Below are 17,819 nucleotides of genomic sequence, written 5' to 3'. Positions count from 1 at the left end.
GTCGTGAGTTCATGGACTGCCCTGCCAGTAGCAGTGGTGGACTCTCCCTCTTTATGGGCATTTAAACGGGCATTGGATAGGCATATGGAGGGTAGTGGGCTAGTGTAGGTTAGGTGGGCTTGGATCGGCGCAACATCGAGGGCCAAAGGGCCTGTACTGCGCTGTATTTTTCTATGTTCTATGTTCTTAGCTTGACACCATCCAGGACTAAACAGCCTGCTTGACTGGCACCACATCCACCACTTTCAATATTCACCCCCTTTACAACTGACATACATTTGCAGCAGTGTGTACTATCTACAACATGCAGCAACTCACCCAAGACTCTTTCGAAACCATCTTCCACCTATAGGGATAAGGCGGCAGATGCATATTAACACCACTACCTTCAAACTTCCCTCCAAGCCATACACCATCCTGATCTTGAAATACAAACGCCATTCCTTAACTGTCACTGGGTGGTAATCTTGGAATTCCCTCCCCAAACAAACTGAGGCTGTTACAACACCCCAAGAATAGCGATAGTTCAATAAAGTAGCTCACAACCAGCTTCTCCTGGACAAGTAGGAATGGTCAATAAATGTTGTCTTAACTTATGACACTCACATTCCATGAACAAATAATAGTCTCAAATTAAACAGATTTGTGACTACAATGTCATATAATTATGATAATTTACAAATTTGCAAAATGTAGCCTTAATACTTCTTTTCTCAATTGTGAATCTAGTTTCTAGATCCTTCATTCTTGTATTCAAGGCCAACCACCCACAGTTGGCCTAGTACACCCACCACCCACAGCTGTCCTGGTACAGCCAGACTGTAGATTTAACAGGACACTGGGACAACCAAAACCCAAAGTGCTAATTCACAATGTTGCACTAAAAAGCTGTGGGAGCTGAAGTTTCGCTTGTACCAAACATGGACACCAATGCTGGCTTGTTAATTCAGCTTGTCTTGCAAATAATTTACTGCAAATTGCTCATTTATGTTATACTATCTAAGACGTGGGTAATTTAATCATAAAGAACAAATAGCAATAAATAAATTTACCTGGAGTAACTATTATACTGAAGAAGAAAGACAAAATATCTGTGAAAGTGAATCATTATACTCATACTGATAGCATCAAGCAGTGCAAGGTATTTTTAAACTTGTTTTTAATACCTTCTGGGCTTATCAAGGTGAAGAACAACAGTGCTAAAGAACAGGACTTTTTTCTCTCACGGTTAGTGTCAAGCACTAACCCAAAGGCAGCAGTCCTGCAGTACCGTGTCGATCAACGTGCATGGAACTGACCAGCAACTTAGAGGGATTTTTGGGTTTCAGGAAGGTGCCCCTTCTCTTCTTAAAAGCAGTTCCATGGAATCTTTTTGTGCTCATGCCCTTCAATTGATTTGAATTTGGAACCCTGAGACTCAGGTGTGACAGTGCTAGCAAATGAGCCAGGTCTAACATTCATCTAAAAAACAATATATAGTATGATGCAGCCATTGATCAGAATCCTGAAATACTTATTGATACTATTCAAAAAATATAAACTCTATGTACCACCCAATTGAAGCAAAAACCTTTACTCTAAGCAGGACACCACCATTGCATGAACACATGTAGTCTCCAAATGAAATTGGGTAAGCTGTTGTCAATGTGGGCACTTTTACATTCTCACTCACTAATCATTGGAATGATATGCATCTTAAAGAATTCTCTGGAGTAGATTCAAACAAAGAAAGTGGAAGAATTCTACTCGAACATTTTCACTAACCAGTTCTCTTTCTGACACAAATTCTTTATATTTATTAAAATATAAACACCTTGGCTGTAAAAAGCCTTTTTTAACAGAGAGCCCAAATGCTATCCAAATGGAGCTCCTGCTATTCAGACAACTATGAGGCAGTACTGTTAACTACTTTTATATTTGATTTTTCTGCCATATTATTTGATTTTTTGCCTCAAATTTTGATTTTCTGATATTCAAAACTATTCTGCAGTTCCATCTTGGAAATATATTTTGTTTACAATTTTTGTTGTTCAAATGTTTTCATCCTAAATTTCTATCACCCTTTCAATGTATTGCAAACTTTCACTTTCAATAAGAGATTGGCTACTTGAACATTTTCAATTTCAAGGTTAGTATTTTCAGCACTGCATGTTACTGCTTTGTTATATCCATTCTATTTTCTTCAGTAAACACACACACAAAACAGTGAGCACTGCTGTCATGTTTACAACGGGAGACATTTCCAGGTACACAACAGACCACTTCATTAATCACACAGTCACAGGTACACAAACTTAACCCGGTCTTCCCCAGCTACGTAATTGAGTCAACTCTTCAATAAAATGAGAATTCTCAGCAAACACCAACCTATAAGTAAAATTAACTACTGCGTACAGTAAATACATTTTACTGTGCAAGAAAGGTAAGCTTCTAAATGCTATATAGCACTTTTATTGACCAATTAATGTCTGAAAGGACTTTAGAGCCAATGGAAGTCTTTTCCAAGTGTTACCACAGTTTTACTGCAGATAACATAGCAACCAGTTTACATGTAGAAATATCTCACAAACTGCAATGTCGTCCGATGAAATAGCCTATCTTTTGTAATGCTGATGGAGGGATAAATATTGGCCAGGATACCAGCAGTTCTCTCACTTTTCTTCCTCCCATGCAGACTTCCAAGGTCCATGTGCAGCAGCGGCTCCCAAAGGCAGCAGTCCTGCAGTACCGTGTCGATCAACGTGCATGGAACTGACCAGCAACTTAGAGGGATTTTTGGGTTTCAGGAAGGTGCCCCTTCTCTTCTTAAAAGCAGTTCCATGGAATCTTTTTGTGCTCATGCCCTTCAATTGATTTGAATTTGGAACCCTGAGACTCAGGTGTGACAGTGCTAGCAAATGAGCCAGGTCTAACATTCATCTAAAAAACAATATATAGTATGATACAGCCATTGATCAGAATCCTGAAATATTTATTGATACTATTCAAAAAAACTTTGAATGAAAAGTTAGTTACAGTCCGGCAATGTCATGTGTGAAATATCATGCCTGTAAAGTATCAGGAAAACCTCTGAAGCTTAACAAGAAAGGATTACAAGAGGCTACCCAAACAACAAATAGCTATTCCTTGCAGACATAGTTGTTTTACTCTCCAGAAATAAACACAAGGCGGAGTTAAAATCTGACTGCAAGACAAATCTGTGAGCACTATTGGCCAGAGGGCCTAGTGTAGACTAGAGTACTGTCAGGGCAATAGTTTTGAAAACAGCCATTTCAAGCTGTTATGCACAGCAGGTAAAACAAGAGAAAGACTCTACCTCATTCTGTATATTGGAAATGAGTCACTATTGAAAGGAATAAGAACAGAATTTCTGCCAACCTGCAAAACCAAGAGGAACAAAATTGCCATTCAATTTTTTTTTATTCATTCATGGGATGTGGGTTTTGCAGGCTGGTCACTATTAATTGCCCATCGCTAGTTGCCCTTGAGAACGTGGCAGTGAGCTGTCTCTTGAACTACTACAGTCCACGTGTAGGTTGAACCACAATGCCTAAAGGAGGGAATTCCAGGTTTTGACTCAGCGATAACGAAGGAATGGCAATATATTTAAAAGTCAGGATGGTGAGTGACTTGGACGGGAACTTGCAGATGGTGACGGTCATAGGTATCTACTGCCCTCGTCCTTCCAGATGGAAGTAATTGTGGGTTTGGAAGGTGATAAGGATCTTTGATGAGGTTTTGCAGTGCATTTTGTTGATAGCACACACTACTGTTACTGAGCACTGGTAGTGGAGGGAATGGATGTTTGTGAATGTGTTACCAAAGAGTTAGGCTGCATTGTCCTGGATGCTGTCAAGTTTATTGAGTGTTATTGAAGCTGGACCTATCCAGGCAAGCGGAGAGTACTTCATCATAGTCCTGGCTCGTGCATGGTGGATAGTAGACAGGCTTTTGGAAGTCAGGAGGTGAGGTACTCACTATAACATTCCTAGCCTCTAACCTATTCTTGTTGCCACGGTGCTTGTGGTAAGTCCAGTTAAGTTTCTTGCCACATGACGTAGATAGTGGGGGATTCATTTGTTGGTAATGCTATTGAATGTAAAGGGGTGGTGGTTATATTATCTCTTATTGGAGATGATCACTGCCTTGCATTTATGTGTTGCAATTGTTACTTACCACTTGTCAGCCGAAGTCTGTATATCATCCAGATCTTGTTGCATTTGAATAGTATCTGAGGAGCCATTACAACATCCTTTCATGCTATTCTCGAACAATTCAAAGACTGATTTGCATATTTTTTCTTTAGTTATACTTTCTGGACTCATCTCTTCGTTCTACACTGTGTGAGCATGCATTGCGTTATTACTTCTTCTTGCACTTAGTAATTAATTAAATTACTCTTTTTGTCAATTCAAGAAGGCCATGTTAAAATTGGTTCCTTTTGTAATACAAATTAATTATGGAATAGGAGAAAGATATCCAAAGGAAAGGGATTCTTTTTCAAGTAAATTTGATGCAACTAACCAAGTGGGCAAGTGACACATACCTACAGAGTGAGTACGGGACACAGGTTCAAGGTGTGGGAGGGAATGTTTAAAAGAAACATGCAAGGCAAGTGTTTATCACAAAAGGTGGTGAGTGCCTGGAATGCATTGCCAGAGGAGTTGCTAGAATCAGGCACAATAGCAGCATTCAAGAAGCACCTAGACGAATACGTAAATAGGAAGGGAAGAGATGATTACGGATCCTGTAAGTGAAGTCTTAGTATGGAAGGACAAACTGTCGGCACAGGCTTGGAGGGCTGAAAGGCCTGTTCTTGTGCTATATTATTCTTTGATCATTGTTCTTTAATAAACAAGGAGAGTCAATTTATAGTCAATGCAAAAGGGTGGTTGTTCGATTGTCTCTTATTGGAGATGGTCACTCACTGTGGAGCTTAATGATTGGGGTGTGCTTTTCTCATAGAATAGAGCCTGAGTATTTCAGTTATTCGTCCTATGCTCATAGCATATAAATTCAATGGGAAAACAGCATTTATACAACAGGAGAAAAATGTGCTGACTGGTTGCAAGTGAACTCCGCTTGTTAGAGGCATTGGTTTGTCCCTTAAATTGCATTTTTGCAAAGTGTTCTGGTAAGTGCAAGATGAAAAGCTTTGAAGTCTCCATCTGGAACCATAACAATTTGACAAACCTCTCCTGGAATCTGGTCATAAAATTTGTGATGCTCTTTCCTCAAAGAAATTGTAATAAAAACATAACAAATATGTTTCATTTTTCATTATGTATGCCTGTAAATAATCTTTCAGAATACTTTTCACATCATAAAAGAAAGATTCTTCAAAATAGGTTTCTAACATCTGCTTCCAAATTAATTACAGTTCATACCAAAATTGGAAACACAAACACGGCTTTCCCCATCAGACCATTTAATTGGGTGAAAACTGTTACTTTATTGGAAGTTCTCAAGTGTCACAGGGAAGAGGAAATGTAATAGAATTGCAAAATTTCCAAGCTCCTGGATGAATGTTTTATCGTTTAAGATCATTGGTGTTCCAAAAAATTGAGTAAAGGATTGGCAGGATACAGGTCCTCAGCATGATTCCCTACTTTAAACATAAATGCCTCTTTATGGAAAAGGACAGGAAAATTGGAAGGTGCACTTTATAAGAGAGCAGGGCCAAGCTGAACCTGACAACATGTCACCAACATGCCTTCACAACTGTAGAACTGTGTAAGGCACCGATAGCAGTGAACAGTTAACATCCCAAATTTAAAAAAAATAAACAAAACCAAATTATTTTGGAAGACTTAACAGTCCTAGTCAGGAACATTCTCAAAAGGTGAGCATGAAATTTGTGGGTTCAAGTCCTGAATATGTAATTCAGGTGGTGTTGACAGTGTTAGTGGTGTCATCGTTTGGACAAGATCTGTAAAAGAACTGACTACACTACTTCAAATAAGATTAGATTAGATTAGATTAGATTCCAGACAGTATGGAAACAGGCCTTTTGGCCCACAAGTTCACACCGATCCTCTAAAGAGTAACCCACAGACCCATTCCCCTACCTTATATTTACCTCTGACTAAGGTACCTGACATTATGAGCAATTTAGCATGTCCAAATTCACCTGACCTGCATCTACATTTTGACTGCAGAAGGAAACCTGAGGCGGGAATCGAACCCGGGTCCCTGGCACTGTGAGGCAGCAGTGCCAATCACCAACCTACCAAGCTGCAGAGTTATTCCTGAACCACTGATTTTTTTTATTATCTGGTGTCACATTGGTGTTTGTCAGACTTTGTCCTGCACAAACTATTTGCCACATTTCCATTACACTTCATTCATAAAGCACATTGGGACTCCAGAAACTGTGCAAGATGCTACTGTGATTTTAAGGTGTTTTTCTTGCTTTGTAACATTTTGGATTATGCTGCATTTTCTCCTACTAATGTATTGCAAATGATTACTTTATACTTTAAGTGATTAGAGTACAATTATGAAACCTTCAGAATGGCCATGCATTAATTGTAGGCAGTGCATTACCAATTGACAGGCACAATTCCTGCTATAAGAAAAGAACATAAATAACTAGACACTGACTGCAAAGATCCATCACCAAGGCATTTATTTGAGATGACTTTAAAAGTGCACTCTCATTCCCCAGAATTATTACATCTCTCATGTAAAAATGATGAAGGCAAAATCCAAACTCTCAACTTGTAATTAATCATTGTTAGGTGTCCAAATCAATATAACATGAAAGCTGTGAAATTTTCCAAATCAACTTATTTCAATACCTTGTGAGCAAATGCTCCCAAACATGTCAGTTACGTCACCCAGCCCAAAAGCAGAGAAATTCCAAACGTACCTGAACAGACCTCCTTATAATTTGGATTTGGTTTAAATCCACCAGCAAATCCAACCTGAGTGGAATAAACACCTTCTTGAACCCAGAATTTTCTCTCAGCACCCCAGAAACAGCCCATACCTAAATAAGACACAATTCAGAGACGTAGCATAAGCAAATTGAATGCAGATATAATACACACAACCTAAGTCAAGATCAAAGATCAAAGACAACAAAAAGCTCATCACAGGGCCTTTATGGAATCACTGCATTGTAAGGTTTTGCTTTACAAAATGTAGATGGGGTACTTTTCTTTTAAAAAATCATTGTGAATTCCATTTTCATCATTAATTATACCAGACTTATATGCAACGATTTACCACATCATTTGATACCCGAAGCCTGAATCAGAATTCAGCCCAAGCAAAATGAGACAAAGACCTTCTCTGAGAAATATCAGCTCCAGCTTCTTGAGTTCAAAAGTCAGCCAGAGAAAGGTTCTCCCAATGTGCTAGAAATTGCTCATCCCATTTCAAGAATCTATTGAAGATGGCTGATATGGGGAAAGGAAATGAACTTTGGTCAGATAGGGATATCTGCTTTTCAGATTATTAAGGGTCCATAACACTTTATCATTCCCAGTCTTGGATCATTTGATAGTGTGCTATAGACTCCTAAAATGGGGAATGTACACTTTTCAATGGAATTGAAATCAAGTTTCAGGAATATAATATACAAGGAAAATGTGCTAGGCAAACTCAACACATCTGGCAGCATCTATAGAGAAAGTAACAAAGCTACGTTTAGAGTCTGCGGGGTCTTTGTTGGAACCTGAAGATGATCTTTGGACTCAAAAGTGTCAACTCTGTTTGTCTGTCTTCACAGATGTTGTCAGACCTAATGAGTTTCTCCAGCACATTTTGTTATCATTTCAGATCTCCAGCATCTGTAGTATTTTATTTTTAATAATACTGTTTTCTTAAAATACTTAAATAGAGTAAATTGGGGCAAATGATCAGTTTCTAATGCTTTCTTAAGTGATAACCAAACAGAAAACTGAAAATGAACTACTGTAATAACAGTATTATTCAAAATAAGAGAAACAATATTGATTGGCATTTCATACAAATAATGTAAGAATTTAACTGAAAACAGGAATAAGTCACCATATCGCATTTAACCAGTTTTGGCCACTAATACAACAGAATGCTTTGTGGTATGGGGATATAAGAAAACAATGTGATTGAGCCAATGTCATATAAAAGTTAAGGATATAAGAAACCAGTGTATCTGATTGAGTTAATATCTTATGAGATGGCAGGAGAAATACTAAATACACTTGTAGTAATTTTCCAAAATTCACTGGACTCTGGGGCTGTTCCAGCAAATTGGAAAACGGCAAATGTGACACCACTGTTTGAAAAAGAAGGTAGACAAAATATAGAGAATTATAGACCAGTTAGCTTAAGTTCTGTAGTGGGGAAGATGTTTGGGTCTATTATCAAGGAAGAAAAGCAAGGCATCTACATAGAGAACTTGACTGATTTTTTGAAGAAGTAACAAAGAGAATTGATGAGGGCAGATCGGTGGACATGATCTATGTGGACTTCAGTAAGGCGTTCGACAAGGTTCCTCATGGGAGACTGGTTAGCAAGGTTAGATCACATGGAATACAGGGAGAACTCACCATTTGGATACAGAACTAGCTCAAAGGTAGAAGACAGAGGGTGGTGGTGGAGGATTGCTTTTCAGACTGGGGGCGTGACCAGTGGAGTGCCACAACAATCAGTGCTGGGTCCACTACTTTTCATCATTTATATAAATGATTTGAATGTGAACATAGGAGGTATAGTTAGTAAATTTACAGATGACACCAAAATTGGAAGTTTAGTGTACAGCGAAGAAGGTTCCCTCAGAGTACAATGGGATCTTGATCAGATGGGCCAGTGGGCTGAGTCGCAGATGGAGTTTAATTTAGATAAATGTGAGGTGCTACATTATGAAAAAACAAATCAGAGCAGGACTTATGCACTTAATGGCAAGGTCCTGGGAAGTGTTGCTGAACAAAGCGACCTTGGAGTGCAGGTTCATAGTTCCTTGAAAGTAGAGTCACAGGTAGATAGGATAGTGAAGGTGATGTTCGGTATGCTTCCTTTTATTAATCAGAGCATTGAGTATAGGAGTTGGGAGGTCATGTTGTGGCTGTACAAGACATTGGTTAGGCCACTTTTGGAATATTGCATGCAATTCTGGTCTCCTTCCTATTGGTAGGATGTTGTGAAACTTGCAAGGGTTCAAAAAAGATTAACAAGGATGTTGCCAGGGTTGGAGGGTTTGAGCTCTAGGGAGAGGCTAAATAGGTTGGTGTTGTTTTGCCCAGAGTATCAGAGGCTGAGGGGTGACCTTATGGAAGATTACAAAATCATGAGGGGCATGGAAAAGGTAAATAGATAAGGTATTTTCCTTGGGGTTGGGGAGTCCAGAACTAGACGGCATAGGTTTAGGGTGAATGGGGAAAGATTTAAAAGGGACCTAAGGGGCAACCTTTTCACGGAGAGGATGGTCTGTATGGGATGATTTGCCAGAGGAAGTGGTGGAGGCTGTTACAATTACAACATTTAAAAGGCATCTGGATGTGTAAATGAATAGGAAGGGTTTAGAGGGATATGGGCCAAGTGCTGGCAAATGGGACTAGATTAGTTTATGATATCTGGTCAGTGTGGACAAGTTGGACTGAAGGGTCTGTATCCATGCTGTACATCTCTATGACTCTAAATTATCCCATTGGGCCGACGTGGCATGGGTTCATTAAAGGCAGGTCATGCTTAACTAATCTTTTGGAATTCTATGAAGATATTACAAACACGATGGACAACAGGGATCCAATAAATGAGGTGGATCTAAATTTACAAAAGGCATTCAACAAGGTGCTGCACAAAAGGCTGCTGCATAAGATAAAAATGCAAGGCATTACGGGCAATATATAAATATGGATTGGTTAACCAAGGAGTGGGAATAAATGAGTGTTATTCTGGTTGGCAATCAGTGACTAGTGGTGTGCCTCAGGGATCAGTGTTGAGACCGTAATTATTAACAATTTACATAGATGATTTGGAGTTGGGGACCACATGTAGTTTGCAGACGACACTAAGGTGTGTGTTAGAGCAAAGTGAACAGAGGACTGAAACTTTGCAATGGGGCATAGATAGCTTCACAGAGTGGGCAAAGGTCTGACAAATGGAGTATAATGTTAATAAATGTGAACTCATCCATTTTGGTAGGAGTAACAGTAAAAAGAACTATTACTTGAATGGTAAAATGTTGCAGCATGCTGCTATGCAGAGGGACTTGAGTATCCTTGTGCATGAATCACAGAAGGTTGGTCTGTAGGCGCAACAAGTAATTAAGAAGGCAAATGGAATTTTGTCCTTCATTGCTGAAGAGATCGAGTTTAAAAGCAGAGTGGCTATGTTGCAATTGTATAGGGTGTCGGTGAGGCCACATCTGGAGTATTGCGTGCAGTTTTGGTCTCCTTAATTGAGAAAGGATGTACTGGCACTAGAGAGGGTGCAGAGGAGATTCCCTAGGTTGATTCCAAAGTTGAGGGGGTTGGCTTATGATGAGAGACTGAGAAGACTAGGATTATGTTCATTGGAATTTTGAAGAATGAGGGAGGGTTTATCGAAACATATAAAATTATTAAGGGAATAGATAAGATAGCAGTAGAGAGGATGTTTCCATTGGCAGGTGAGGCTAGGACAAGAGGGCATAGCCTCAAAATTAGGAGGAGCAGATTTAGGACTGAATTGAGAAGGAACCTTTTCACCCAGAGGGCTGTGAATCTATGGAATTCCCTGCCCAGTGAAGTGGTTGAGACTTCCTCAGTAAATGTTTTTAAAGCTAAAATAGATAATTTTTTAAACAGTAAAGTAATTAAGGGTTGTGTTGAGAGGGTGAGTAAGTGGAGCTGAGACCATAAAAAGATCAGCCATGATTGTATTGAACGGTGGAATTGCTCCAACCCACCTAATATTCCATCATTTCCTCCTCATCCGTGTGCCCCTCCTGCTCCTCAGTACTCAGAATGCGATCTTAAGGTTTGAGCCCTAAATGAAATTGAGGATACAACTCTGTTGACAGCAGCTCTGATGATTTGGATAAGGAGTGCAGAAATCAATGGACCTTTAGTTTATGACTAGTACAGACTAAGAGCTAGAAAGAAGGGGAAAAAAAAACAAAAGATAAAAAGAGTGTAGTCAACTATGAATATAAAAAAAGGACAGACCACAAACCTACCAACACCAAGTTGGTCAAAAGGTGGTCCAAAGAACTTGCCCAAACAAAAAAAAGGAGGCTTAAATTGTGGAATAGGGGGATCTAAGATGGCGGCGATCTGAGAAGATCACACTGCAGAACTTCGCATCGCAGCACGAGCAAGACGGTCCTTTAACCCACCCAACCCAGGTCATCAGGATTTCTTGGGGCGTTGGAAAGACTGTGGAGCCTCAAGAAACATTTAAAAATTGACTTACCTGTATTTTCAGCTGTCCAGAAATGCCTAAAAAGGGAGGAGGAGCATCCGAGGCCGGGTCTGCAGCTCAGCCAGCAGCAGCCTCGGAGCCGATTACTCTCCAGGACCTGGTGAACCAGCTCTCGAAATCTCGCGAGATACTGGGGAAACAGATTGAAGAGAAGCTGGCTCCAGTCTCTCTCATGCTGCAGAAGCATGAGCAGCAACTGGGAAACCTGGAGAAGAGGACGGATGAGGTGGACCACAGGGTCACACTGGTGGAAGCTGATGCCAGTTCATTCAAGAATGAGATCCAAGCCCTGAAGATGCAGATTCGTAATTTGCCTGACCAAGTGGATGATCTTGAAAACAGGGGCAGGAGAAAAAACATTTGGATCATCGGTCTGCCTGAGGGTAAAGAAGCTTGTGCTTGCGATGCAGCTCTAGCTGGGAGAGGTGAAGGTGGTTGAAATGGTTAGTTGCCTATTTATGGGCAGTTCGGAATGGGTAATTGCCCCCTCCGGGCTGGGGGTGAGTTCCCCTACTCAGTGCTATTGGCGTTTTATATGTTGGTTTGTTTTCTGGTTTTTGTTGTCTTTTATTTTTAATAATTTTGTATGTTTGTTAAATGTAGTGGTTTTCGTTTATGTAGTTTTTATATTTGGTGGACCATGCGACACTAAGGCTCAGCAATTTGTGGTTCGGGTTCCTCCTCTCTGGAATTTAAATGTAATTGCAGAAGATTATTAAGAATTACAAACCTGCCGTATGCGTCTTTAACACATTCCAACAATTTAAATGAGAGATTTTTCCTAACCAATATTGCCACTCCCCTACTTCTGGTATTAAATGTGAGTGGCACGCTGGCACAGTGGGCGGCACGGTGGCACAATGGTTAGCACTGCTGCCTCACAGTGAATTCTATAAGGAATTTATAATTATACTGTCAGGCTCGATGCTGAATATGTTTAACGATTCATACAGTCATGTTTGTCTCCCACCATCTCTGAGAGAGGCCAAAAAAGGGAAGGATCCAGAAGACTGTGCTTCATACAGGCCCATCTTGCTCTTAGAGAGGATCTTAAAGTTCACAATTAAGTTTCTCGCGTTAAGGCTGGAGACTGTGTTGCCCTCTATTATTAAAGAAGATCAGACGGGCTTTATAAAGGGTCGCAGATCCTCCAATGACATTAGGAGGCTGCTTAACGTAATTCAAGCATGCCAACAGCAGTCAATACAGGGATTGGTGATTTCTTTAGATGCAGAGAAGGCATTTGACCGAGTTGAGAGGCCGTACCTTTTCTATACTCTAGACCGGTTTGGTCTGGGCAAAGTTTTCATAAGATGGGTAAAGGTTCTCTACAGTGTACCTCTCACTACGGTCATTGCCAACGGGGTACGATCAAGCAATTTTAATATTTCTAGGGGCAGCCAGCAGGGCTGTCCCCTTCACCATTACTTTTTACGTTGATGATTGAACCGTTGGTAGAGGTCATTCGTGGGGATCTTAATATATCAGCTCCAGAAGTGGGGTCAAAATTACATAAGATCTTGCTGTATGCAGACGATGTTCTAATTTTCTTGACAAATCCAGCAGTCTCAGTGCCTTGCCTGATACAATGCATTCATGCGTTTGGCGCTCTTTCAGGGTATAAGATTAATTTTGCTAAATCAGAGGCTATGCCTATGGGTGGAATTTTGCTAAATCAGAGGCTATGCCTATGGGTGGTCTTACGAAAGAGTTAGCTCTCGAGAGTGACTATAGATTCCCACTTGGTGGTCACAGGAGTGTTTTCTGTACTTGGGCATATTCATTACTCCAGTTCTGGATTGGCTGTTCAAAGCCAATTTTACTCAATTATTTGAACAAATTAAACAAGATCTCCAAAGATGGGAGGCACTTTCAGTCTCGTGGTTGGGTCGGATAGCGCTTATTAAGATGAATATTCTCCCTCGTTTGCTATACCCTATACGGATGCTCCCCCTGATTTTCAATAAACAAACACTCAGGAGACTGAAGAGTTGGTTCAGCTCCTTTATCTGGCACCGTAAACGGCCCCTCATTAAATTAGCCAAACTGCAGTTGCCTCACATATTGGGGGGAGTAGACCTTCCGGACAAAATAAATGACCAAATATGCTCGCTTTTGACCTACGTGAGTGATTGGGTTTGTGGGGACCCTCTTTCAATATGGCTAGATATCGAAGTCTCCCAGGCAATGTGCCCACTTACCAGTTTGCTGTTTTTGGACAAGGTGAGGACAGTCAGGGAATATTGTCATAACCCAATAGTCATCAATACTGTTAAAGCATGGAGGGCAATTCGGCAGTGGGAAGGTAATATTGGCAAAACATCTTTGTTTACGCCTTTAGTGGGTATGCCGGGCTTTCAACCGGGTATGATAGATTCAGGATTTAAACGTTGGGCAGCTAGGGGTATATCTTGCATGGGTGATTTATTTGAGGGAGACGTAATGATGTCCTTCAATCAGTTAATACGGAAGTACGAGTTACCTAATAGAGACCTCTTTTGTTTTTTTCAAGTTAGGGATTTTATTCAAAAAAAACCACACTTTTGACGGATCCCTACAAATCTGACAGAGAAAGAGGGGTACTAAGGGCTAAGAGTACACTCTCTGTCAGTACTTTATATCACCAATTGGGGGTTGCCACTTCAGATGAGTCTGATCGACTCTGCAAGATCTGGGAAAGAGAGCTGGGTGTTGAAGTTTCTTCAGAGGCATGGGCGGATAATTGGGAGAATGCAAGGAAGATATCAATTTGCAATAGGACCCAGTTGAAGATTCTCCACGGAGTCCACTTAGCCCCAGACTGTTTGTCAAAATTTAAACCAGGGGTATCTTCAGCATGTCCCAAGTACAAGGTCTGCACGGGCACTCTTAACCATTGTCTTTGGTCTTGTGGCAGGCTTCAAACATATTGGAGTGCTGTGGTGGGTGCAATGGAGATGATTTTAGGTGTAGGGGTGGAGAAGGACCCTATTTCTCCCCTTTTGGGCCTACCCATTGTATTTCCTGCAGACGCACATAAGAAAAAACTTTTCAATATTCTTACATCTGTGCAAGGAAGAATATCTTGCTAGATTGGATATCTGAAATCCCCCCAGGCCTGTCGGGTTGGCGGAAGATTGTTATGGAGCATATTCCCCTCGATTTTCTCACAAAAATGGTACACCACAAAACTGAGAATTTTTACAAGACATGGCAACCCTTTTTGAAATACTTGGACACAGACTTATCTACCACACTAACAAGGGCTTTTATATAGCCGTAACGATTTTGTTTCATGAGTCCAATATCCAGGGAGGAGGAACTGTGAATGTATGAGTGTTTTGTTTGGCTGGGCTGAGTTATTACTATTTATTTGTTTGTTGTTAGGTATTTATTTATTTAGTTAAATAGCTAGTTTAGGTTTTTTTTTTAATTTTATACTTCTCTACATATGTTTATGCATTTGTATAGGAGGGTGGGTTGGGGAATTTTTAAAAATTATTTGGGTTTAGTTTTGTACTATTTTTGTACTGTTTTGAATTGCATTGTTTTGTATTTGTCATAATATTTAAAAATCTATTTTTTCTTAATGTTTATGCATTCGTATAGGAGGGTGGGTTGGGGAATTTTTTAAAATTATTTGGGTTTAGTTTTGTACTATTTTTGTACTGTTTTGAATTGCATTGTTTTGTATTTGTTGTAATATTTAAAAATCTATTTTCCTTAATAAAAATATATTATAACAAATTGTGGAATGAATTGGAAAAACTTAAAAATATATACATTCTCTATCCTATGGAGGGGCTACAAGTATTAACTGTCATTCTAGGAGATAACAATGACAGGAAACTTGCGAGAAAAGTGAGAGAAGAATTGAGCAAAAATGGGCAAGAGCTTGGTGTGGATGGAAAGCTATTAGAAATTGGCTGAAGGATTATGGCCTCTCTAAAACTGACTGGAGTAAGATTTTGGCTGCCAGCAAAGAGGCAATGAGAACTGAGAGATTACATAGAGTAGTTTCATGGTAGTCTGGGTTGAACACTCCGGACTGGCAGGCAATATTGACACTCCAGACGAGCTAGATCATAGTAACCTTGCACCCCTTAAATCTGCACTTGTTGGGGGACTAAAACCAGAGTTAGCGATTGGGAGAACAGTGGAAAGATATCTAGAGAAATAATTGAGGCTGCAAATCATCGTGAGCGAAATATGGAATCCAAATTGAGAACTATACAGATTGTAGTATAACTACACCAGGGATCTCAGCAGGTAGGCACCCAGGCAAATGTCACAATTATGGCCAAAAAGGGCATTGGGCAAAAATGTGCCAGTTCAAAAAGAAAACGATTGCAGGTAAACCCACTTTAGAAAGACCCTCTGGTTGAACAGGCGCTACTGGAACGCATTAAGGGATTGTCTCCAGACCAACAGGAAGCTCTCCTAAAACTCATAAAAATTACAACAGCACACATTCCGCCTCCTAGCCCCTTTTGTGGCAGCTATAGAAAAATGACCAGATGGCTGTTATGTTTCGATGGGGGTGGGTGATAGGGAGGCTGATTGCCTTTTGGACACTGGAACTGAATTGATATGTTTGCCATTAAGCGGCAGATGTAATTTGCCCTTTGATGGTGAGTAGAGAACCACATTTGGCGTGGGGGTGGGGGGGGGGGGGGGGTAGGGAAGGACTAATTCTCTTAAAAACATAACTATTGCCAATACAGATGGGGCCACAAAGATCTTGTCATCTGTATGTTTTGGGTTTGTATAAAGAGCCCTATTGGGAATGGATGTCTTAACAATTATGATAAATTAGTCATTACAAAACAGAAAGAATGGCAGAGTCATCCGACTTCGGTGAACAATAAAAATGACTATAGTCTGTTAAAGACAACCCCTGTCACTTTTAAGGGAGTTGCCCCACCATGTACTAAATAATACCCATTAGTCCCACTTCCATTGCTAGTATTTTAGCCGTAATCAAGCAATTAGAGCAACAAGGTGTACTAGTAAAAGTTGATAGTTCACCTAATCGACCACTATGGCCAGTTAAAAAGCCAGACAGAACCTGGAGATCGACAGTAGGCTACAGGAGATACATCTGTGTATTGATCAAAAAGAACCCTTGGTTGCCAATGCATCTACCATTTTTAACTCCCTCTCGCCAGACCACAAATGCTTTTCGGTGATAGATCGGGTCAACGCATTTTGGTCTATTCCCTTGGCCCTTGAGGTGCAACCATGGCTTGTTGTTACTGTGCAACAGCAACAGAATACCTGGATGCATCTGCTGCAGGGCTTTCACAGTAGCCCTATTGTATTCCCTATGGCTTTGCAAAATCATTTGCGGGAATTATCTCCAATGGCGTCCACAGTAAGTCAATATGTGGATAATATTCTAAAAGCATCCCAAAAGGAGGAACAATTCAGGGAGGATTTACACAGGCTTCTTGACCATTTACACTCCTGCAGCCATAAGGCCAATCTTCAGAAAGTGCATATTGCCCAAACAAAAAGGAGTATACTTGGGGCAAAAAGTTTTCAGCAGGAAAACAGGATAGGACAGCTACTAATCAAACAGCAAAAGAACCCACGACTAGTCAGGAATTGAGGTCTTTTCTGGGCCTTTGTAATTTCAACCAAACTGGATCAATAATTGTACAGTTAGCTAAGCTGCTGATTGATCTTTTGAATGGAAAGAGGGAATCCAAGGAAACTGTTACGCTCACTCCAGAGCAGTGTTCTGCTTTCCAAAAACTAAAAACTGTTCTGTGCTCATCCCCAGCTTTGGGCATGCCTGATAACGGGAGACCACTTATCCTCTATGTACATGAAGAGGACAGTCACATGAACACTATATTCACACAAGAGAATGGTGACAGGCAGACTCAGTAGTTACTATTCTGCTCAGCTGAATACAGTGGCTCTAGGATGGGGCAGTTGCCTGAGAGTGATGGAAGCTACGTGAAGGGCTGCAATCGCCACGACACCCATTGTTCTTGATCAGAAGTTGCTTATTTGGTGTCCTCACACAGTCCATGTCATGTTGCCTATGAACAAGGTCTCCCAGTTGACAGCAGCCCAGTGAACACGTTGGATTAACCTTTGGAAGCCCCTAACCTCCACTCGTTTGCACTAGTCCAGTCAATCCCTTAATATTGGAGGACCAAACGTGGGGAGGAAGGGAAGAGACTGATGAGGTTGAAGAAGAACATGTAGAAATTCTGCAGCATTTAGATTAGATTAGATTAGATTACTTTACAGTGTGGAAACAGGCCCTTCAGCCCAACAAGTCCACACCGACCCGCCGAAGCGCAAACCACCCATACCCCTACATTTACCCCTTACCTAACACTACGGACAATTTAGCATGGCCAATTCACCTGACCTGCACATCTTTGGAACTGTGAGAGGAAACCGGAGCACCCGGAGGAAACCCACGCAGACAC

At 40.6% G+C, this 17,819-nt stretch overlaps 1 protein-coding gene across 5 annotated transcripts in view; it reads right to left on the bottom strand.

Annotated features, from left to right (window-relative positions):
- The window catches only part of msra (methionine sulfoxide reductase A), a 505,505-nt gene that overhangs the window by 301,901 nt on the left and 185,785 nt on the right, over nt 1-17,819 (bottom strand). For 4 of the 5 annotated variants that reach the window (XM_043682286.1, XM_043682316.1, XM_043682296.1 and 1 more), the window contains one exon: nt 6,872-6,991. The exons of the other annotated variant lie outside the window; for it this stretch is intronic. In XM_043682286.1, the coding sequence (XP_043538221.1) occupies nt 6,872-6,991 (120 nt within the window). The remainder of the gene's footprint in view (nt 1-6,871; nt 6,992-17,819) is intronic. 5 annotated transcript variants of the gene reach the window in all.

This window comes from Chiloscyllium plagiosum, chromosome 3 (assembly GCF_004010195.1).
Source record: "Chiloscyllium plagiosum isolate BGI_BamShark_2017 chromosome 3, ASM401019v2, whole genome shotgun sequence".
NCBI lineage: Eukaryota > Metazoa > Chordata > Chondrichthyes > Orectolobiformes > Hemiscylliidae > Chiloscyllium > Chiloscyllium plagiosum.
The sequence above is the reverse complement of the archived record's forward strand: the minus strand, read 5'-3'. Positions and strand labels throughout refer to the sequence as shown.